This window comes from Mixophyes fleayi, chromosome 12 (genome assembly GCF_038048845.1).
Source record: "Mixophyes fleayi isolate aMixFle1 chromosome 12, aMixFle1.hap1, whole genome shotgun sequence".
Lineage (NCBI taxonomy): Eukaryota > Metazoa > Chordata > Amphibia > Anura > Limnodynastidae > Mixophyes > Mixophyes fleayi.
The window spans coordinates 78,836,050-78,860,705 of NC_134413.1; the positions used below are offsets into that span (position 1 = coordinate 78,836,050).

General features: G+C 41.8%; 1 protein-coding gene across 1 annotated transcript in view; it reads right to left on the bottom strand.

Annotated features, from left to right (window-relative positions):
* The window catches only part of LOC142108911 (NACHT, LRR and PYD domains-containing protein 12-like), a 42,365-nt gene that overhangs the window by 14,461 nt on the left and 3,248 nt on the right, over window positions 1–24,656 (bottom strand). Inside the window, exons 2-8 of the mRNA XM_075192883.1 lie at window positions 20,839–20,898; window positions 17,811–17,971; window positions 14,538–14,712; window positions 13,003–13,068; window positions 6,517–8,206; window positions 5,459–5,545; window positions 424–594 (exon numbers count right to left, since the gene is read on the bottom strand). Coding sequence (XP_075048984.1) covers window positions 424–594; window positions 5,459–5,545; window positions 6,517–8,206; window positions 13,003–13,068; window positions 14,538–14,712; window positions 17,811–17,971; window positions 20,839–20,869 — 2,381 coding nt within the window. The 5' untranslated portion in view covers window positions 20,870–20,898. The remainder of the gene's footprint in view (window positions 1–423; window positions 595–5,458; window positions 5,546–6,516; window positions 8,207–13,002; window positions 13,069–14,537; window positions 14,713–17,810; window positions 17,972–20,838; window positions 20,899–24,656) is intronic.

Consider the following 24,656-nt stretch of genomic DNA (forward strand, 5'->3'; position numbering starts at 1 on the left):
CAGTCACTTTCCCCACCACCTTCTACAATTGTTATTCCACTACCTAATGTAGGAACTATTCCTTACACCTCTTAATGACGCTTCTCATTGGAGAGCTATCTCGGATGAGAAGCGGCATTGCCAGTTTAACAATACTGATATACAGGTCGCAATTTAAATTGACGTCAAAACAGGTTTTCATTATTACTGATGATGGTGATTTCTTAGCACACTGTCGGGGACTTGCTTTGTCATTCTTAAGCTCAGTCAGCATTTATTACGAGTTGGGCAAGTCAGTTTTAGCTTATTTTTTTTCATCCTACTACCTGTCGTTTTATCACCTCCGTAAATTCGTACCCCACCCCTAACAGCACTCTCTGTTTATCTCATACATTGATACAACGTCCCACATGTCTCATTTCCATGCAGTTCTATTATACTCACTCTAACTCTTCTATACCGCATGTCGGACTGGACAGGGATGTCACCAAGTCACGGAAGAGAGGACCTTCCAGATCATTATTAGACAGGTCTAGTTTCCTCAATGATTGGTTGTTTATTATTGCACAAGCCAGTAGGGAGCAGGAATTATCTGTCAGCATATTTGTAGCCAAACTGCAAGAGAAAAAAAATAGATTGAATTTATTGTGTTTGTCGCTGCTTGTAAGTATTAGAAAAAAAAGGACAAAAAGTGCCGTATAAGACAAGAATACTTGCATGATAAACTCTGGCATGTCAGTGTATAATTAGCAATTCACGTCACCATTATCTGTATAAATTAACATATTACATAATGCATCCCACTCCTGTGAAATATAAGGGTATGATAAGTCATCAAAGAGAGCTCTACCATATTACAGTAGTAAGAAAGACCATATTATATATGACCATATATACCGTATTTCCTCATGTATAAGGCGCTCCCATGTATAAGATGCACATTCATTTTGACCCCGAAATTTGAAAAAAAAAATATTACGGTAGTTGTCAAAAAAGGCAGGGAGAGTGTAATGGCAGCACACTCTCCCTGCAATCGCCCCCCCCCCCCCCACTGCCACTGTGTCTCTGTCCCCCTCCTCCTGGATCCCCGCTGCCACTGTGCCTCTGCCCCCCTCCTCATGGATTCCCGCTGCCACTGTGCCTGGCCCCCTCCTCCTGGATCCCCGCTGCCACTGTGCCTCTGCCCCCTCCTCCTGGATCCCCGCTGCCACTGTGTCTGTCCCCCTCCTCCTGGATCCCCGCTGCCACTGTGCCTCTGTCCCCCTCCTCCTGGATCACCGCTGCCAATGTGCCTGGCCCCCTCCTCCTGGATCCCCGCTGCCACTGTGCCTCTGTCCCCCTCCTCTGTGATCCCCGCTCCCACTGTGCCTGGCCCCCTCCTCTGTGATCCCCGCTCCCACTGTGCCTGGCCCCCTCCTCCTGGATCCCCGCTGCCACTGTGTCTGTCCCCCTCCTCCTGGATCCCCGCTGCCACTGTGCCTCTGTCCCCCTCCTCCTGGATCACCACTCCCACTGTGCCTGGCCCCCTCCTCCTGGATCCCCGCTGCCACTGTGCCTGGCCCCCTCCTCCTGGATCCCCGCTGCCACTGTGCCTCTGCCCCCCTCCTCCTGGATCCACGCTGCCACTGTGCCTCTGCCTCCCTCCTCCTGGACCCCCGCTGCCACTGTGCCTGGCCCCCTCCTCCTGGATCCCCGCTGCCACTGTGCCTGGCCCCCTCCTCCTGGATCCCCGCTGCCACTGTGCCTCTGCCCCCTCCTCCTGGATCCCCGCTGCCACTGTGCCTGGCCCCCTCCTTCTGGATCCCCACTGCCACTGTGTCTGTCCCCCTCCTCCTGGATCCCCGCTGCCACTGTGCCTCTGTCCCCCTCCTCCTGGATCCCCGCTGCCACTGTGCCTGGCCCCCTCCTCCTGGATCCCCACTGCCACTGTGTCTGTCCCCCTCCTCCTGGATCCACACTGCCACTGTGCCTCTGTCCCCCTCCTCCTGGATCCTCACTGCCACTGTGTCTGTCCCCCTCCTCCGTGATCCCCGCTGCCACTGTGTCTGCCCCCCCTCCTCCTGGGATCCCCCTGCTGTCACTATAACGCTGCCCCGCTCCCCCTCCATCCCCCACACTGCCATTGTAATGCTGCCACCCCCCACGTATCCCCGCTACCCATGTATTAGAGGCACCCAGGTTTTAGACCCAAAATTTTGGGGAAAAAGGTACGTCTTATACATGGGGAAATACGGTAATTTACCATTCCATAACATAGATATAATATAAGCTACAAAAGGATACTTGTGGAATTTGTGACAAGAAGCCCAACCTTTTATTATAACATTTGTCATATAGCCAACTGGCCATTTTCAAGTGTAAGCTAAAAACCCAACACTAGCAGAGTATAAAAGAAAATCAGCAAGTTGATGATGGAAGTGTTATAAGAAGAAGCCCAAGAAAATACATTTTGAAAGTGTCAAGTGAATATACAAAGTAAGAAACAAAGAGAAGATTGAAGTAATTGAAGTTCCTACCAACCGGAGCAAAGTGCTGCTCCATCTTAGTTGACCCTTGATCTTTTAAGACTTGCGTTTAGTTCTAAAAACACGCACATTTGTGTCACAGTGCTGGTTGCTCCCAGGTGAGAACCACTTGATGGGGTAACTATCAGAGACACATCACGTCCAGTAAAGACTTTACCCGAAGTCAGAGAAAAAAAGGAATTTTAAAATAAAATGTCATTTTAGAAAAAAAATACCTTAATTGGCAGTGGAGGCCAGGGCCCCAGTAATCTGTACCTCCCCCCCCCTCTCAGCATCCCCACAACTGTGGCCATACAGTAGTAAGCTACCGATAGGATAACCGTTTTCTTAAAATTGATTATTATCTCCTTTGCCTCTCTGCAATGATGAATACTTACGTAGATTTGGTTTTTAATACATGGAAAAATATTTGCCAACTGTTGCTGAAAGGTGCACTGAACTATACTAACCAATCAGAAATATGCTTTTTGTGGTCTAACTGGTACTAGACAGATACAAGTGATAAAATAAGAGGTAAATAAACCTGATGGTGTACCATTTTAAGTGCACTGTGAATAGCAAACCATGTTTCATCATCATCACCATTTATTTATATAGCGCCACTAATTCCGCAGTGCTGTACAGAGAACTCACTCACATCGGTCTTTGCCCCATTTGGGCTTACAGTCTAAATTCCCTAATATAGACACACACAGACTAGGGTCAATAAGTTAGCAGCCAATTAACCTACTAGTATGTTTTTGGAGTGTGGGAGGAAACCGGAGGCTATGGTGGGGAATTGAACTCATGACCTCAGTGCAGTAAGGCAGAAGTGCTAACCACTAAGCCACCATGCTGCCCAGTATCTGTATGTGTGTCACTCACCGGACTGTGAGTGCCACTTCCCGTGTATTCAGGAACCGTGGCCGTCCGCCATCCTGAGGGTCTGCGCATGTGCAGCCCTTTCAAACCTTCAGTACCTGTTGCTTTTAATTGATTGGATGATCAGGCAACCCTCCCTATTTAAACCACCTGTGATCATTACCTGGTTGCCTGATCTTGGAGTCTCATTCCCCATGAGCCTCTGAAGGTGTTCCTGTGTTCCTCGTGTATTCTGCTCCTGCTGATTCCTGTTTACTTCTATTGTGGTTTCCAGACCACTTCAACTCTCCTGTGTTCATCGTGTCTACACTCAGCTGATTCCTATCCGCTGCCTCCGTTACTTCTACAGAGTTCCTGCTCACTTCAACTCTCCTGTGTTCATCGTGTCTGCACTCAGCTGATTCCTATCCGCTGCCTCCGTTACTTCTACAGAGTTCCTGCTCACTTCTACGCTCCTGTGTTCATCGTGTCTACACTCAGCTGATTCCTATCCGCTGCCTCCGTTACTTCTACAGAGTTCCTGCTCACTTCAACTCTCCTGTGTTCATCGTGTCTGCACTCAGCTGATTCCTATCCGCTGCCTCCATTACTACTACAGAGTTCCTGATCGTCTCAACTCTCCTGGGTTTATCGTGTCAGCGCTCCGCTGCCTTCACCACTACTACTGGATACCAGACAGCCTCAACTCTCCCGTGTTCTTCATGTTTCCAGTTCCACTTACTACTGCTTCCTGAGTATTGCTTCGTTCATTCTGGATTACCTGCCGTGCGCTGCACCAACCTGATTACCGCTTCCACCCTCCAGTGGCCTCTCCTCCTGCCGGCCTTCAGCCGTTCAGGTATCCCTGCACGTCCCTCTGACAGCCTGCTCTCCTGAACCGCGGTATGCATACTTTCCATTGACTTTGCTTGTGTATTGCATATCCATCTGGACTGAGTTGTGTTCTCCTCCGGAGCCTCCTATCCACTGAAGCTATTGTTACCATTGACTTTGTTTCCTATTGCCTGGATAGTTATTGTGACTTTGTATACTTAAGCAGTGCTTGTCAGTTATCGTTGTATTGTGGATATTATTGTGGGATCAAGTTCTGTGTGCCCCGTGTATACTCTGCTTTACATTCATCTCCTCGTGCCCCTCCTCACATATATATAGCAGTGGTACAACTTGCTGACGGAGACCACTGACTCCTGTTCCCTGTGACACCAGTTTCAAGTTTCCTCTCACATAAGCAGTGGTACAACTTGCTATACGCAGACCACTGACTTCCCTGTTACCTACCTTCACCTGGATTTCATTCCTTCACCTAGACAGCGGTACAACTTGCTATATGCAGACCACTGACTTCCCTGTTACCTACCTTCACCTGGATTCCATTCCTTCACCTAGACAGCGGTACAATTCGCTATACACAGACCGCTGTCTCTCACTACCTCCTCGCTACTCCTGGACATTCCTCCTCACTATAGCAGTGGTACAACTTGCTATACGCAGACCACTGACTTTCCTCACGTTCCCTTATCCATCTGGTTCCTCGTGTACATTCATCTACTCATTACCAGTTGCTGCTAGTCATAGACTTTCCTCGAGCATTCTCTCACCATCTGCTGTTTCTCCTGTTCCGTTGTCACCCTGCTACCAGAGAACCATTGTACAAACTATATTACTCTGGTAAGTCCATCATCTGGTGATATCCTGGGCAAAGACTCCTAGTGCCCGTGACAATGTGTTTGGTAGTCCACCAGCTGGCATATGTTAATAGGGTTACCTAAATGACCACAGGGAATGCAATGAAATCGTTGATGTCATATGGGATGTATAATATACTATATAAGAAAAATTAAAAAAAGAGGAACTGTGTGATGTCAGACATCAATGATGTATTACTATTTGAAATGTTCTCTCTAATGTCATCATAATTATGTCATTTGTCATATGATTTCTTCAGAATTTTTTTTAGGGTAAGGAGAGAGAAGGATGCGGACAACCTTAATAGCCCAATGACCTGTGTACTCTCGTCAAAAAAGTAGAATTTCACAGAAGGTAATAGCATATTATGGAGGTAAACAATTTACAGTAAAAAAAAAACAACTTACATTAGCTGTTGAATCCTGCACTCATGATGTTCTAATGCAGATGATATGAAATGAATATATGAATCCTTCAAGCCAGTAGCAGAGAGGCTGCAAAGCAAAACCAGGAGATTACACTATGCAAGAGGGCTCATCTGATATAGGGTGTTGGACCATGATGAGCGACCAGAAATAAATTCCCTGGGCATAAATAACTTCACTGGGTCTTCACATATATTCTACGGGCCACACGTTGCTTTTTTTTTTTTAAATGACTGTAAAGTTGACATGCATCTAGCCTAAATTTATAGTGTGACCTTTCAACATAATGGGCCTGAGTCATTAAGGAAAGTAAGGCAAAAAAAGGAGTAAATGTTCCCTGGGACAAACCATGTTACACTGCAAGGGGTGCAAATTAGTTTATTATTTTGCATACTGGCTGTTTTTTTCATCTAGTACACAAACACTTGATAGCTTTATTTTTACACTTAAATTTAAAGGTGATCTATAACATGTCCTATCCCAAATATAAATTTGTCCCTACATTTTAAATTTACCCCCCCCCCCTCCAATGCAACATGGTTTTGCCCAGGTGCAGAGTTATTCCTTCTCTATGCTTTGCTCTCCTTATCGACTCAGGCCCTACAAGTGTATAGAACTGTATTGGAGGGATGCCACAGAAATTCCATTGGCTGTTGTTTTTGTTAATGGTGATGGAAAAGCCGTCTCAGATACTGCTCCAGAATCTTGTTCATCCTCAATCACCTCTTGATGAACATATCTTACCCTCAAACTACCATGTGATCTATATTTTACCCACTGTTTCTGTTGAAACATCTGCCAATGGGGCAGTCTACTTAAATATGCCCCAACAAGTATCCATTCCTCAAAGTCTTGGCAGACAAAACAAATGGGTATAAGGACCTACCTGATATCTTATTTAAATGATGGAACCACCCCTATGTGTATGTTTTTTAATATACTTTGTATTACTTTTTAACATAAATGTTTTGTTTAGCTTGGTAGCTAGATGAATATTTCACTTTTAAATAGAAACATGTATGTGATTTATAGAATCTTACTTGATGTGCTTGATAGTGTGTAGAACTGGGGCCAGTCTCTCCCAGCACTCAGTCTGAATATTACAATGGTGTAGATCAAGTGATTCTGTCTCTCGGCAGGATTTGAGGACAAAAGCCAACACAGTACAGTCCACAGGTGTTAGATGACAGTCACTGCCAAATGTGAAATTTTTATTTGATCCCAGACTTTCTTCTACTAAAATCCTATTCTGAGACTCAAAGAGGTAGGCAAATATATTCAGGAATTTCCCTATATCAACATCTCTGTCTTTCTGGACATACGCAAGAGAGTTCTGCAGCCAACTGGTTACATCCTGTAAAGCTTTAATGGGAAATTCTCCTAAACATTTCAAAAGGGACCGGGAAGAACTATCCAAAAATCCACAAAGAAAACGGAGAAATATTTCAGTATATATGTTCGCTTTGTCAAGGGAACTCTGCAACCTCTCAGGAGAATAATCAAGATAATGGACCAAAGCAGCAAAAAACTCCTGGATGGTGAGATGTAAGAAGGAGAAGGTCACATTAGGAGATTGGTCAGATTCCATCACAAAGCTTGACATGAGATGTGAGGAAGTGTCTACATTGAATGATCGCATATCTCGTTCATCAAATACAATGAAGTGATTCATTACTCCATGTTCTGCCATCCACCCAATAGATATTAGCAGTTCCCGAGCACCACATTTATCCAGGCTGTGATTGGACAGAATGTTGCTGACAAAAGTCACAAAGAGTTGAGTGACTGTTTTGGGCAATGATGACATCAGCGAGTCATTATTTGTTGGTTGGGCTTTGAAGCACATTGATAATACTGTACAAATGATCCAGCAGTAGGATGGGATATAACAGAAAGTGTAGAGTGTGTCATTCTCCCTGACGTAATGAAACGCCTTCTCTGACAATATTTTATCTTGGAAAAATTGTTCAAAGTACATCTGTCTTTCTTTAGGGAAGAATCCCATGATCTCAGACACTCTTTGAAAAACACTTTTATCAAGCGATGCCACTTTAGTTGGGCGACTGGTGATTAATACCGAGCAGCCGTTTAGAAGAGCTTTCCTCAGCAAACTAACCACAATCACACCAAGATGTTTTATTTCTTTCAGATTAAAAGCTAAATGAGTTGATGTGAAATCCATTTGGTGATTACTTTCATCTAAACCATCAAATATAAACAGCAGTTTTTCTGGATCCTGTAAGATGTTTCCAATCTGCTGCTGAAGATATGGATATTTTTGAAGGATCATCGACTCCAAGCTGATCTTATCCAGTCTGTTGAGATCCCGGAATTTGAAGAAGAAGACAAAAGCAAATCTCTGGTAGAGTTTTCCAGTCACCCAGTCATAGACAAACTTCTGCATCAGTGTGGTCTTCCCTATTCCTGGTACTCCGCTCACCATCACTATACTTGGGACACATCGTTTTTGGCAGGACCAGCGGAACAACTTGTTAATGGATATATTTTCCAGCATAAGCCGTTCTTTTCTCATTCTATCCTCATGCTTTCTCCCAGTCTCTATTAGCTCATGAGATCGCTGTCTGAAGTGATTGGTGGAGACAACAGTCATGTTCACATAACGCTCAGAAATGTAGAAACTTTGCTCTTCCCGTGTAGACCTCGGGGGTCTGTGCTCCACTAGATGCTGAGTTTTCTCCAGAAGATATTTCTTGTGAGTACCCTGAATATCTAAAAATGATACAAAGTGAAATAATAAGAATAAAAAAAACAACACAATGATAAAGCTCATGATGTATATTTTTTCTTAATCCAAATTTCTTTCCCACATTAAAAGGAAAATAATTATCATAATTGCCATAAATGCAAGCTATCACTTAATGTTATTGTATTAATAAGGATAAAAATAAATAAAAATAAAACGATTTTATGCTTATACCCATTTTTAGTGTTGTGAACAATCTTTCTGCCCCCACATCGGACACATGATTGTACCAGTGAGTACAAGAACGTATACACCTGATACTACTCACACTAATGTACCCACACCACTGTCCCAATCTTCACTCTGGGCCACACTCGCTCCTCTTGTCTCAGTTGTGCCCTCTTCCACTTAGAATGTAAGCTCTGTAATGAGCAGGGTTCCATGTCTGCATTTATTTTGTCTACCTTGTATGTCACTGTTTTATGTATGTTCTGTTGTCCATACTGTACGACACTACAGAGCACTGGGTTGCCTTACAAATCTACAAAAATAACAATAAAACACCTGAACCTGGAAATAGTGCTATGTATAGCCAAGATATTGTGTACTCACTATCTATTATGATTTATTTTACCGTAATAGTAGGACATACTACAACAGGTTGAATTGATTTCCGTGTTCCTACAAGTGTTTTTAATATATAAAGCCCATGCCGGCACAGAAATATACACTTTATGATTACTACCACATCAAAAAGTGTCAACCTCTGTGTGCTCAGCGTGGCACACGCAATCTCATTTACGACATACAATTAAAGGGTATTGGATTCCCCTTTAAAGACACTACCAAATAAGAACATACACAAGGACAGTGTAAACAGGTATACCATATATTCATATACTTTGATATACACATATTTGAACACATAGGGCATGATTCATTAAGGAAAGCATAGCAAAAAAAAAAGAGTAATTTTTCTCCTGGACAAATCCTGTTACAATGTAAGGGGGCATTTTAAATTGACCTTCCCCTCCAATGCAACATGGTTTTGCCAAGGTGGAAAGTTACTCTTTTTTATGCTTTGCGCTCCTTAATGACTCATGCTCATTGGTTCTACATCCAAACTTTTTACTCTGCACCTTCTATCATCTCTATGACAGATGAGACTTATCTAATCTATGATGATGAAAATGATTTCCTCTCAGCTTTATTACATGGCAGGGACTTCTGATGTGTGACATGATATATTTATTCAGAAATATCAAATAATCCAGTAAACTGTCAACAAGCAAAGAGAGATTATCTTCCAATCCGGAGAACATAAGGAATTATAATTCCTCATCTTTTAGAGCATAGAGAAGTTCGCTACTTTAATTCAATTTTACTATGATTGATAGAATTGTCATATGGATCACTATGTTTTTGCAAGTTTCATTGAAATGAGGCCAGGCGGTATTATTTTATTGATCTACATATGGTCATGTGATCGATACGAGTGATCATGAGATAATATAATTGTTACATTTATATATTCGTCTTTATATGTCACTTTGGTGGCAGATTATTAGGGCATATTTCGTTTTGTATGTGTACCATGCACATACTGTATATTTTGTATGGCTATTTTGTTGCTACATTTTTCTCCTTCAGACATAACAATGGGTAGCTTCCTCTCTCTAGTTCGATAGAGACTGGTAACAAAAACAACCCCCCCCCCCCTCCCCTGGATGGTTTATAAGGTAGCTCCTACTCTTTCCCTCTCTCTAGTACAGCTAGAGCAGGTAGCAGTCTGTTATTTTCTGTAGGAAGGGGCTTACCTTCTCACAGGTCACAGAGATGCTCCTTGTCTATGCTAACAAGCCGAGGTCAGGTCTGATGACCCAGGCGCACGAGATTTGCTGCATTCATTCAAATTTATCACCAATTTTTTGGACATTTGCCATTTGGACCAAACTATATTCGCACACTGAGCTGCAGAAAGAATCCCTGCCTTTGGGATGTATTGTGTTCATGGACATTGACTGAGTCAGCTATACCTGGCAATGAATTGAGCCTAAGTCAGAACCCAAACAGCCAAAAGGCACCCGCACTGTGTAACTGGTAAGTTAGGGGTGTTGTATTAAATGCACTTGAATGTTAACTAGTTAGTATGTCAGGGCGTCAATACTCTGTAAGAGATGTACAACAGGATGCATAGAGTTTGAGTACCTTGAATAAGCCTTTAGTTAATTAATAGAGCTGAAAATTCCTAGCACAATATGCAATTAGCAGCCCCAGAGGAAAAAAACAGCCTCTTGAGGAGTATAAGGAAACATTTATTGGATTCAAGTACTGGAAGAGGCAGGCAGCTCCACGTGTAAGGTAAGTATATTACTGTGAGTCATAGCAATTAGCGCGGTGGCTACTAACAGTTCCTTACCCCTTGCGGAGGGGTTGAAGAACCACTATATTCAGGTTTATCTGGAAATTGCTTGAAAAGAGATTTTTTTCTTTCCGCATGTAAATCTTTTGCAGGAATCCACAATCTCTCCTCAGATCTATAGCCCTCCCAGTGGACTAAAAAGTGAATTTGGCCTTGCATTTTTTGAGAATCTAAAACTTTTTTCTAGAATGAATTTTTGATGCCCACTGATATCCCATGGAGAAGGTTAAGTGGAGAGGCTAGACCCAAATTTCTTAGAGAAAACAACAGGATTGAAAAGAGAAAAGTGAAAGGTGTTTGGAAGTTTTAATGATCTAAGTAGATCCAATCAGAAGGCAACAGGGTTCACTTGCTTAATTATCTTGAATGGAACACTACCTAGGTCCAAATTTTCTAGAGGGTTGAGTCTGATATTTGAAGTTGACGACCAGACTCTATCACCCACTTTGAAGGTGCATATCCTAGTATGCCCATCCAAGAACATTTTTAGCGAAAAGAGGCATGTAGTAAGGCAGAATGGACTTTCCTCCAAATTAACTTACAACGAACAGCACGGCGGCTCCATGGCAGAAGGTAAGTGTATTATTGTGAGACTTTGCGATTTATGCGGAGGCTCCTAACACAAACATTAGCCAGTTTAGAGGAACTGGAGCAATCATGTATGTCCAGCTCCATAGACATGTTCAATGATACAAAATAAACAATCTTGAAGAAGTCGAGGAGAGGAGTGGAGCAGAGGGAGAGGAGAAGTTGGAAGAGAATAAGGTCGAGGGGACAGGTTGTAGGTGGAGATGATGAGATGAGTGTAGAGACCTCGTCTTCAGTTACTGGAGAGAATGAATTAAGGGTGAATGGGGTGTGTCGGTGAAGGTGAGTAGAGTGGGTTGAGAGTGTGGAATTTGGCACGAGAAAACATCTTGGTGAATGGTGTAGATTTTTTTTATAGAAGTAGGTGGAAAAATCATGGGCTGTGAGGGAGGAAGGGGGAGGACATGCAGGTGGGCAGAGAAGTGAGTTGAAGGTGGCAAAGAGGCGACGTGTGTTAGAAGACTGGGTGGATATTAGAGATTTGAAGAATTGAAAGGGCAATGCTGTAAGATGAAAGTAGGAATTTATAGTGGAGGAACTCGGGATAGAAACAAAATTTCCTCCAGTGATGCTCTGCAGTGCGGGAGCACTTTTGCAGATTGCGGGTCTGTTTGGTGTGACATGGTTGGGGTTTGGATCGTCGGATACTGGAGCTACTTTCTCTAGGGCAGAAGTGACTGTTTTGTTGTAGAAAAAGGAAGCTTGAATAGGGCAGGACAATGCAGACATTTTGTTCTACAATTCTTATGATTTTTGAAGGGAGAATAATTGTCATTACTCATTTCACGATCAGGGCATTTTATGACTTAATGGTCCCACGAATTTTCCTTTTTATGTGTAATGCTATTGTCACTATGATAACTTTTTTTATATAATAGCCTACCCATGTGAATTTTATTTTTTGGGAGGCACTATTTGATTAAATAGTGGAGTAAAATTTTTTATGGGCATTGTATAGAGAAAGCCAGGTCAAATTGGGAGGATTTTATTCCTATTTTTTCAATAGCTACCATCACATAACTAATTCAACCCCAGTGGTTTATTCCAAAATGTACCCAGCTTCTAAATGTAGTGATATATAAAATGTATATAAATGTATACTTTATACATCTAACACAGTTTTAGTGCCACAAAAGCGTCATATCATTTAATTTTAGGGTTGTGTTTGGAGTATTCTCACATAGCTTATTTATATATGGTTTATATTTTTTTCCCAATTTGGTGGGTGATGAGATTATTAGCGAGTGGGCAAAATTTGGGTGCTTGTTGCTCTAGGGTTGCGGAAACACTCATTCTCTGTCACATTCACTCCCTGTTTCTAATCAGTGGGTGGCACCCATATAAAATGTAGCTTTATATCACTATTATATATGATATTTTATTGTATATATATATATATATATATATATATATATATATATGTATATATATATATATGTATATATATATATATATATATATATATATATATATATATATATACACTGCAGGGATACCTGGTAAAGTCATGTGATGATTTTCTGAATTTTCATTGGCTTTTTTTGAAATTGACTTACAAACCTTATTCTGGCCACATATTCAAAAATACTCAGCTGACCATTAAACACTAAAAATTTGTAGACACTTGAAATGTGCTGAAACATTTTGGTCATCTATACTGGTAATATATGGGGGCTCATCATTCTGTACATGAACTAGGAAAACCAAGCCATTATCTTAAAAACACATATCACATTGTAGGTCAATAAATATTAATTAATTACTGAATCCAAATGTCTCAAAGTAGGAGTATTTCCCCACCATTTAGAATACCTTTCAGTTCTGGAGTCAGGTTATGTCCATATACATCCAATAGTATCTTCTCTACCAATGTGTTACCTAAACGCAAGAAAATACATATTATTAAACACATGTTTAGATAGCTAGGATGATGATATATTGAAAGCTTCTAGCACATCTGCAAGGCAAAAACAGTTTTGCATTGTGTGGCATTTTTAACAAGCATTGTACTAGGGTATGAGCACATTATTGTATTATTAGGTAGATTGACACACAGTCATATTCTTGTCACACTCTTGCACGGAGATTGTGCAATTAAATACACCTCTATATAAATGAGGGTCGTAAACCCAACATGTATTTTGATTTGTAGACAATGCTAGAGTTCTTTAATTCCACACGTTGCTTTTTCTTTTTAAATGACTGTAAATTTGACATGCATCTAGCCTAAATTTATAGTGTGACCTTGCAACATAATGTGTACAACTGACCCAGTTATGTACATGTATTTTTCACAGCACAAAACTGAATTCTCTGATTACCAAGAGAGCAATTTTCATACATTTTAATTTCAGACAAATTTTAGAGTGTACACATATCCTATTTTTTTTTTATCAAGCGTGTCAGCTGTCATGCACAAACAATGCAGCTCTTATTTAAATTCAGCAGTTAGAGATATGATTACATCCTTTATTGTTGCTCTAATAATTGGATTTTGGTTTGCAGTTGTTTAATTTTTGGACTCCCTATTCTTTAGATATGAAGAGATGTTTTTTGAGAGGATTTTTTGACTTCGACATTGCAATGCACCAAATCATACAAGTACAAAGTGTTACAGTTGAGTTTGAGTGTTTAGGGCAATATGGCGTGTGATCCTCAACTATCAGAATTAATTGTTGAGGTAATCACCTATAGCAGTCCCTTTCCAAAGAACTATATGTGTTCTGAAGTAATCAGTTGCCCCTAGACTTAAGCTCAGGTAGTAGCAGCAGTTTTATTGCCCAGTGGAGTGTACAAAACATGGAAAGAGGAAGTGAGCAACCGAGAATGCAATAGCAGAGTGTACTGAGAACCAGACTGGCAAGGATTAATGCAGGGTAGCAAACAGGCCAATGTCAGGAGCAGATGAGGACAGCGATCGTCCCCCCTACCAGGGGCTTGCTGCCGACAGCTGCACACTGTGCAGGTCCGTCCAGCCGTGACAGGCAGGGACAGTGTGCTGCCCGGCTGCTCTGATTGTGTTTTAAAAACAATCAGAGCAGCGGGGCAGCACACTTTCACTGCTGAACGGACCAGCACATACTGTGCAGCCGCCGGCAGCCTTAGAACACAAAAAGGGGGCGGGGCCTAAATCGCCCCCCCCTAAAATCGCCCGGGGTAGGACAAATGTCTGGGTCCGCCCCTGCTGCCACCAGAGAGGGACTAATTTGGTTCCTTAATTTTCTCTGAGCATTTATAACATCTGTGTCTATCTGTAGATGTTGATTTGCACACTCATTGTACTAGTTTAACATATTTTGTATTACTGTTGGAAATTATTTCAAACGGTCCACAAGACCTACAGTTACCTGTGCAAATGATTTCATCCAGTACTGTGAGTAAGTTAGGATGTGGGAGATCAGCCTGTAGAACATAGAGACATTTCCAGAATCCTATCACAGCTTCTCTTCCTGCTTCCAAAATATCTTGTACCATTTTCTCGGCAACTACATGGTTACCATCGTCTGATATTGACACATAGCGCTAGAAAGAAACAAGATCACAAAATTCATTTTATAGACAGTTTAGAAGTAAAATAATCAAAAGTATTATTGTTTTGGGCTTAGTGGTTAGCACTTCTGCCTCACAGCACTGGGGTCATGAGTTCAATTCCCAACCATGGCCTTATCTGTGAGGAGTTTGCATGTTCTCCCCGTGTTTGCGTGGGTTTCCTCCGGGTGCTCCGGTTTCCTCCCACACTTCAAAAATATACTAGTAGATTAATTGGCTGCTATCAAATTGACTCTAGTCTCTCTCTCTGTCTGTCTTTGTGTGTGTTAGGGAATATAGACTGTAAGCTCCAATGGGGCAGGGACTGATGTAAATGAGTTCTCTGTACAGCGCTGCGGAATTGGTGGCGCTATATAAATAATTGATGATGATGATGATTGTTATAGAAAACATTTATTGCCAGACGGAATCTGCCCCTTTGAGAACATGACAATTTTCTAATTTTCATTCAGTTATCCTGTAATTAATTAAGTAAATAATGTATTATTTTTAAATTTAGGGAATAAACAAGAATTAAATATATTAGGGTTTTTTGGAGGGAGGGGGGCATTTATTTAATGAAATTGGGTACAACATCTGAAAAAAATACTGTATAATGTTTCCCATAGTTATTTTCACACAAATAGTGCAGTGCCAGATATTTACCCTGAATGGTAATCATCTAGTTCTTCGCAGTATAAGATTCTCAAATATATGGTCTATCATTATTATATAGTCTGGAATGAAAATCTGCATCCACCCATCATCATCATCATCATCATTTATTTATATAGCGAACTCACTCACATAAGTCCCTGCCCCATTGGAGCTTACAGTCTAAATTCCCTAATATAGACACACACATAGGCACAGACAGGCAGAGAGAGAGGGAGACTAGGATCAATTTGATTGCAGCCAATTAACCTACCAGTATGTTTTTGGAGTGTGGGAGGAAACTGGAGCACCCAGGGGAAACCCACACAAACACAGGGAGAACATACAAACTCCACACAGATAAGGCCATGGTCGGGAATTGAACTCATGACCCCAGCGCTGTGAGGCAGAAGTGCTAACCGCTAGGCCACTGTGCTGCCCAAGTGAAGAGGTGTACAATGAAAGGAGAAGAGAGCCAAGGATGGAGGCCTAAGGGACTCTTCTGGGAAGAGGGGAAGATAGTGGGGAGGAGCCGAGGTAGAAACAGAGAAAGCTAGAGAGATAGGAGGTGAACCATGAAAGAACAGTGTCAGAGAGGCCAATGGTTCGAAGGATCTGTAGCAGGAGAAGTTGATCAGCTCTGTCGAAGGCTGCAGATAAATCCAAGAATTATGGAAAGGAGTAGTGGCCTTTAGATTTGACAGATAGAAGATCTTTTGTGAATTTAGTCAGGGTAATTTCTATGGAGTGGCGGGGGTGGAAACCATATTGGAGAGGACCAAGTAGGGAGTTGTCGGTGAGGTAGCTAATGAGATGACTATAGAGAAGCTGTTCGAACAATTTAGAAGCAAAAGGGAGTAGAGAGATGGGGTGGTAATTGGACAGGGTGGAAGGGGGGTTAACATTCAGCTTTTTAAGAATGGACGAGACAATAGCATTTTTGAAGGATGAGGGGAAGATACCAGGCGAGAGGGATAAGTTGAAGAGGTTGCCTAGGTGGGAGCAGGCAGTAGTTGAGAGGGTGCTATGGTGGTGCTAGGGAATGGGATCTAGAAGGCAGGTTGAGGGGGAGAGGACATAAGTAGAGGATGGACTTCCTTATTCAAGGTGGGGTGGAGGGAGCACATAGGATGATGGTTGGAGGGCAATGGGGCAGGTGGGGTTGGGGGGTATAAGCAATATTCCAACAAAAAAACAAATACGATTTTCCATAAATTAAGATGAGGACAATATACACTTACTTTCACAGCGACGGCATGGATTTCCAAATACTCTAGTATGCGACGCATGGTAATTCCAAAGATGCTGCTTCCCAGTGCTGGATCGTGACATCGGGTAAGTATCGGGAGTTTAACCCTCACCCTAACATTAACGTACCTCTTTAAATAAGTTCTGTCACAATCCAACGCTGGCATGCAGCATCTTCGGGATTACCACGCGTCACATTCCAGAGTCTTCGGATATTCAGGCTGTTGCTATAAAAGTAAGTGTATATCGTCATCATGTCGTTTTTTTAACAAATCTTTTTTTTTTTTTGTAGGAATATTGCTTGCCGGCATCCTGAGCATCGGGATGCCGATTACCACCGTTTGGAGTAATGCAGGTCTGAAAGGATGGGTAAGAACTTTTGGGTCTGGACCAATGAAAAGCTTTTGGTAGAGTGTTTGTGTTAATCCCAATATGACTAGAACACATTGCTTAGGGTCTCTGGGTCTAGAAAATGGAAAGAGGGAGAGTTGTTTATTGCATTCCGGGGCTAATGCAGATTTGGACACCAAATGGAAATAAATTTCTGTTAAAAAAAAAAAGCACAGGAGATAAGTGTATTTCCTGCCCATATGTGGTGTCGTTTCACATCTTGAGATGCTCCTGGTTTACAAGTCACCGTCATCAGAGTGTATTTGCACCTGTTCTATTGCAGGTGCAAAGACACTCCTCCAAACCAGAATATATGCATATTTCTGTATCAGGTGCATTTGCATAAACACACCTTTAAGGTGTACCCGCCCCCTCCCTCATCCCCTCTCTACAAGCACTGGTGGGTGTAAGAGCCCGAAACACGCAAGTCTCCATAGAAGCATATGCACTTTTTGGGTCATGCCCAAAGCAATTTCATTCCACTAATCCCACTGACATTATCTTCCATTCTTAATTACAAGGTTGACAAATGACATCATGATAGCCAATAATTGCATATTAATCAGTTATGTAAAGAGCATAATGATGGTGGTGCAAGGGTCAAACTAGTAAGCAAGACATATCCAGTACTTGAAAATGCAGTTAGTGTATAAACAAATACAAGGCTTCTTGACAAAATTATTTTTTAGTTTTGAAGTTATTGATCTACCTTATCTACATTAATGTAGTTCGTTATCAAAAAAATTAAAATGGTTTCAAAATGTAACATTCATCAACAAACATGGCAAGAGATCCCATACCTCTATCTTGAGTCTAGTACGTAATTGTAGTTGATTGAAGAACATCAAACTGTTCAATGATTCAAGGAGGTAGATAAAATCGACTCTGTAATATTCATAGATCATCCTGAGTGCTGAATCTTCATATTGGTTTAGAAACTTATGGAACTTCTCTGTGCCGTCTAAATATAAGATGGAGAAACAATTCTTAGGGCTAGATTTACTAAGCTGCGGGTTTGAAAAAGTGGGGATGTTGCCTATAGCAACCAATCAGATTCCAGCTTTCATTTATTTAGTACCTTCTACAAAATAACAGCTAGAAACTGATTGGTTGCTATAGGCAACATCCCCACTTTTTCAAACCCGCAGCTTAGTAAATCTAGCCCTTAATCTTTATTAAGAAATAATGGCTATATTGTATATCCATGGCAAAGGCACTGTAGCCACATATGGTATTAATTTGGTAAATCTCTATGCCATGTATGGGGAAGTTGTGTCCTACGGGTTGTAAACATTGCGTTTCAATATTTTAGCAGGACAAAGAATGATGAATGAATGCAGGTTTATTCCAGACTGTGATAATCAAATGGTACTAGCAGCACAAACTTACTATAATCCATTACAAACTATCATGTGATGTTTACACAGTAGTGCAAGTTGGACAAACGTATAGGGAGTAAATATCTAGATGTTTTGTATTACAACTAGAGATGGTCACTGACCCCCGTGTTTTGGTTTTGGATTCGGTTTTGAATCTGGATTACCGTCGTGTTTTGGCTTTGGTTTTGGTTTTGCAAAACCGCCATTGCGTGTTTTGGTTTTGGTTTTGGTTTTGTTTGGGTTTGTTTTGCTATTTTGTTGGAAAATCCATGTGCCTAAAATAACCCAATTTAGTGCTCCAACTGTTTTAGAGACAAGTAATCTAATTGTTGAGGTAATAAATCATCCAAAAAAACTGTTTAATTCTTCATTGGTAGGCCTTCATTTATTCTACACACAAAACAGATTGTCTTCCTCTCCATCTTTGCATATTGGCAATGCAGCCATCGTCTTTGGATGTATATTACACCCTACACTTATAGTTAAATATGTAAAGAAATGGAAAAAGACAGTTTGCTTTCTGTCTCTATAGGCCCCCTCCACTTTTTTTAAAAAACAAAAAATTCAGCCATTATAGACTGTACAATATTAATTGACATGGAGAAAGCCAGTTTGGTTTCTGTCTCTCTAGGCCCCCCTCCACTTGTATAAAATACTAATAAATTCAGCCGTTATAGACTGTACAATATTAATTGAAATAGACAAAGGCAGTTTGGTATCTGTCTGTATCAGATCCTCTCTCAACTAGGAGTAAAATAGAAAACTATTCAGCCGTTATATAATCTAGAATATAAATAGAAATTGAGAAAGGCAATTTGGTATCTGTCTGCATCATAATCATCAACATCATCATTAGCGCCCTCGCCGCCTACACAAATCTCCCCCTCATCCTCTTCTAATTCCAAAGTGGCATCCTCAATTTAGGTATCACTGGCTACACTCAGCTATTAAGGAACACATCAGCAGAATGCTCACAATTAGACATCCCACTGTTGGATGGACTCTCCACAGGGATTGTTGTCATTTGTGAATCAGAGCAAATATTCTCCTGTAATGCCTCACTGTTATCTTGCAGCTCGGCTTTGACGCGTAACAGTAGTTGTGCACCAATTGTAGGCTGGGTAACTTTTTGGGATCTGCCACTAATAGCCAAAGGTGAAGGCCTCATTCTCTCTTTGCCACTGCGTGTGTAGAATGGCATGCTTGCAATTTTTTTTTTATCGTCACTTAACTTTTGCTCAGTTACACTTCTTTTTCGCTTCAATACAGTAAAATTTTTTTGGGTTTTTGTTTTTTGCACTAATTGGGAAACACTCTGTTGTTTGACATCACCTTGGCCAGATGACGTACTGGGAACACTAACATCAGGACTGGTGACAGAACCTGGTTGCTCATTCAGATCATATGTGGACTGCTTTGAATCCATTCTGAGCGCAAACCACTGGGAAGTGCTAAAAATTATTTGGTAGATACTGCTGACAGATATGACTTTTGACAGCCAGAAATATTAATGCACAATTAGGGAGGACACCCCAAAAGCACTGAGGAGTGCTAAAAATGATTTAGTAGATATTGCTGACAGATATGACTTTTGACAGCCAGACATATTAATGCACAATTAGGGAGGACACCCCGAAAACACTGAGGAGTGCTAAAAATGATTTAGTAGATACTGCTGACAGATATGACTTTTGACAGCCAGAAATATTAATGCACAATTAGGGAGGACACCCCAAAAGCACTGAGGAGTGCTAAAAATTATTTAGTAGATACTGCTGACAGATATGACTTTTGACAGCCAGAAATATTTATGCACAATTAGCGCTGGGGAATGCCAAATATTAAGAAAAAATAATAAACCTCTATCCTCCTCTCTGCACTAGCGATTTTGGTTAGACCAATTGCAAGAACAATATTGTATTCTCTGTCCCTGCTCTAATCAGCCTATGACTACACCCTGCTCTCTCCCTCTGTCAAATGGCGATGGATTGCTGTGGAGGCGTGTATTTATAAAGTTGAAGTATCGCGAGAACCGAGCCCCGAGATCCGACGACATCACGTTGACGTTCGACCTCGATTTGGATTCGGAACGGACGGGAGAGTACCGAGCTGCTCAGCTCGGTACTCGGATACCCAAAGTTCGGGTGGGTTCGGTTCTCGGAGAACCAGACCCGCCCATCTCTAATTACAACACATCTATGATATATACAAAATGTAAATCGGTAAGGCACGTAGTTTAGGTCATAGCCTTATAGACATTAGTATACATAAAACATAATTTGTTTGTATTATGACCAGTTTCTGATCAAACCATTGAAAAAAAAATTGTGCTTATTCTGTTGAAACCCCGGTCGTACACTAATTATTTGGTCCTCATTTAATTGTCTCAGTTTGATTATCTGTTAGCTATAGAAACACATACAGTTACATAGCATACAGTAATACTGACCATTGGTTATGGCTTCATAGAACTGCTCCATTATTCAACAGGTTAAGTGACCGATGCAACCTTCAAGGAAAGAAATCAATATATAAAACACTTTATACCAGGAATGGCAAAGTTATCATATATCACAGTATAATAAGACAAACAACAAATGGTCATTTATAAAACAGTAACAGAAGCATTGAGGCAAAACGTCATCATTGCGTTGATGGATCTTGCGGGTTTTTGGTTCCATAAGTACCTCCCTCCCCAGGAGATCTAGCGCCATTTCTCACACAGAAACAGGGGTAGCAGTGTTCTTGTCACTCTCCAGTCTCCAGTGACATTGCTCAGTGCCATTGCTCACACAGAAACAGGGGTAGCAGTGTTCTTGTCACTCTCCAGTCTCCAGTGACATTGCTCAGTGCCATTGCTCACACAGAAACAGGGGTAGCAATGTTCTTGTCACTCTCCAGTCTCCAGTGCCATTGCTCAGTGCCATTGCTCACACAGAAACAGGGGTAGCAGTGTTCTTGTCACTCTCCAGTCTCCAGTGACATTGCTCACACAGAAACAGGAGGGGCAGCAGTGTTCTTGTCACTTGACAAAATTTTACTGGAAATGACTGGAAATTAATGTTATTGCGGTTAATAATAATATTGGAATAAAAAAAGAGCCAAAGTATTTGATTTTAGGAAAAAAATAGGGATTTTAGAAAAAAAGTAGGGATCCAAAACCAAAACATGCAAGGGCGGTTTGCCAAAACCAAAACACAAAGTTAATCCAGATCCAAAACCAAAACCAAAACACGGGGGTCAGTGAACATCTCTAGTTAAGATAGTGGCGACTCTGCTGCAGGGGTGCACATCCTGCTATGGGGCCCAGATGCATAGGGGCCCAATTGGAGGCTTTGTGTCTATCAAACTCTATTATTGTCTGATGGAGTTCAAAGAAGTGACCCAGTGGAAGCACTAAAGCCATGGTACTACTTACACTGCCTAAAACGCTACTGCCAAATAATGGATCTTCATTGTCCACTGGGCCACCATGGCATGACCTCTATTGTCTACTGGGCCATCAGAGAATGGGGGTCTGTATTATATACTAGTGAGCAGACTATGGACTCTGTTGTGTACTAGCCACTCAGAATGGACTCTGAATTCTACACTAGTCCCCAGAGAAAGGGGATTACATGAGTGGGCAATAGGTTCACTGTATTGGTGTATTAAGTGGGGTGACTGTTCCTGGGTCAGTTCTGGTATAATGCAGGGTCACTGCTGGTGTTTTGGGGCACTTTAGGTAATGCATTAATAATAAAGGTGGAAATGATAAATAATGCATGTTCAGGTGGAGGTAAGGAAAGAGGGCACATTTGGTTTTAGGCAGGGCCGGATTTACCACTAGGCAACCTAGGCAATTGCCTAGGGCCCAGCGGTCACTCCCAGGGCCGGCGGTGAGACCAACCTTTAATAATGGGCCGCTACTTATGGGCCAGTGCTATGTGCTTGCCCCCCCTGGGCTAAAGTCTGCCAGCCAGCCCCTGAATAGGGGTATATATTATGCTAAAAACTATAGTGCTATGGATTTTTTCAGGGAGGGGGCCCCAAACCAGGATCTTGCCTAGGGCCCCATGAGGTCTAAATCTGGCTCTGGTTTTGGGTGCAGAACTGCTTGTCTGTGGACTGCAGACAATATAAAGGACCCTATAAGAGAAACACCTGACTTAGGTGTGCAGAGTGAAATAGTAGTAACACTGGTTGTCTCTAAATTGCACAGAGGGACATGGGTTAGTGTATGAGAAACATTGAAGAGTATTAATCAGAACTACTAATTTGCTCTTCAAATTTAAGCCACCTCCATTGTCTGGCTGCAAAAGATGGAGAAGAAAATCCTTAATTTTAACTAAGAAATAATAGCCATACATCCATTACAACTGCACTGCAGCCACAAATGGTAACAATTTGGTAAATGTCTATATGATATATAAGCGGGCTGTTAACTCTGCATTTCTAGGCTATGCTCGGGCTGGCATAGCTTAGTGCTGGTATTGGCATTTTTGGTAGTTCTCACGCTTTTCATCACCTCCCCAAATTTGCAGACAGCAGCCTAGGTTGGCAGTACTAGGGCTGGTATGGTCTTTTTTTTTCGGGGAGGGCTGCTATTTTTTTTATCATTATTCATCATTGGCACGGATCTTGCACCAGGGGGGTAGTAGATGCTAAGAGGTGTATCTGCGCCTGCTTCCTAGTCCATATACCTAGAAAGGCGCGTGAATATGCCCTTACTGTACCTGGGCCATGTCAGTCTATCTCTTCCCCTTCTGTCTCTCCAAACATAGAGAGGCGCAATTGGAAGATACATTCCAGTCTGAGACTTACTCCTTTTTATGGCCCATGAGCAGTACAGAAAAGCACAGTTTGCAGTTCTGGTTCAGTCTTATTCCTCACACTACATGAGACCCAGAATGAGTAATTACCATTCAGACAAATAACTATTCATCAATGTCTCTGTACTTTGTTTCTGTTTTTCTGACCTGTTCTAAGTATTATACTTTTACACCGGAGCCCCTGTTTGTATAAATGTTACTCTTCCTACAGGCCTGTACATTCCCAATTTAGTCTTTAGGCAGCATTTCACAGCTTTCTGTCTTATGTCTTGGTCAGTGGAGGGCTAATAGCTTGAATAATCAAACAAATAACTTTGAAGTGTCATTATCCTTTTGCCATCATGCACATTCTTATCTCGCAAATGGTTGCACAAAACGAATACACAGAGGCACCTCCCAACCAAAGCAAAATTTAGGGCCCACTTCACCAGGCCTAAACCCCTTTCATATATCCCTAGTGTCCAGCATATTACCCCAGCATCCCCTGTATCACTCTAGTTTTCAAATGTGTTATATAGTATAATCATGGTGCTCTGAATATTACATATGAGATTTAGGACATATTCTCAAAAATGGAGTGTCTTTGACATCTGTCCTGATTACCTTTCTGATGAAGTATAGAGATTAGAGAAGAGCAGTGAAATGTCTTCATCATCATCATTTATTTATTTATATAGCGCCACTAATTCCGCAGCGCTGTACAGAGAACTCACTCACATCAGTCCCTGCACCATTGGAGCTTCCAATCTAAATTCCCTAATATAGACACACACACAGACTAGGGTCAATTTAATAGCAACCGATTAACCTACCAGTATGTTTTGGGAGTGTGGGAGGAAACCGGAGCACCCGGAGGAAACCCACGCAAACACGGGGAGAACATACAAACTCCTCACAGATAAGGCCATGGTTGGGAATCGAACTTATGACCTCACTGCTGTGTGGCAGTAGTGCTAACTACTAGGCCACTGTGCTGAACACTCCAACAGTTGTTATTCAGTGTCCAGCGGAGAATGAGTCACAGTGTTGTTCTTCTCTACCCTGCAGCAGGTAGGAACCTGGAAGGGTTTGGGGCATAGATGGTAAGGGGAGAATGGTCGGGGAGCAAAAGTGATGCAGCCTGAATCCTGCCCCTAAGGACTGACAAAGTGTGGGATGACCCATAATCCAAACTGGAGGTTCCCCATTAGGCCTCCACAGCTACTTGCCATGTACTGCGCCCCCCATGACGGGTGCTGTGGCTGTGCCCACAAAATAAATGCTCCAAAATGAGCCGGTGATAGAAAAACTTGCACCTGACTGGGGTTATCTGGCGCTACCAGTATGTTTTTGGAGTGTGGGAGGAAACCTGAGCACCCGGATGAAACCCACGCAAACACGGGGAGAACATACAAACGCCACACAGATAAGGCCATGGTCGGGAATTGAACTCATGACCCTACTGCTGAGAGGCAAA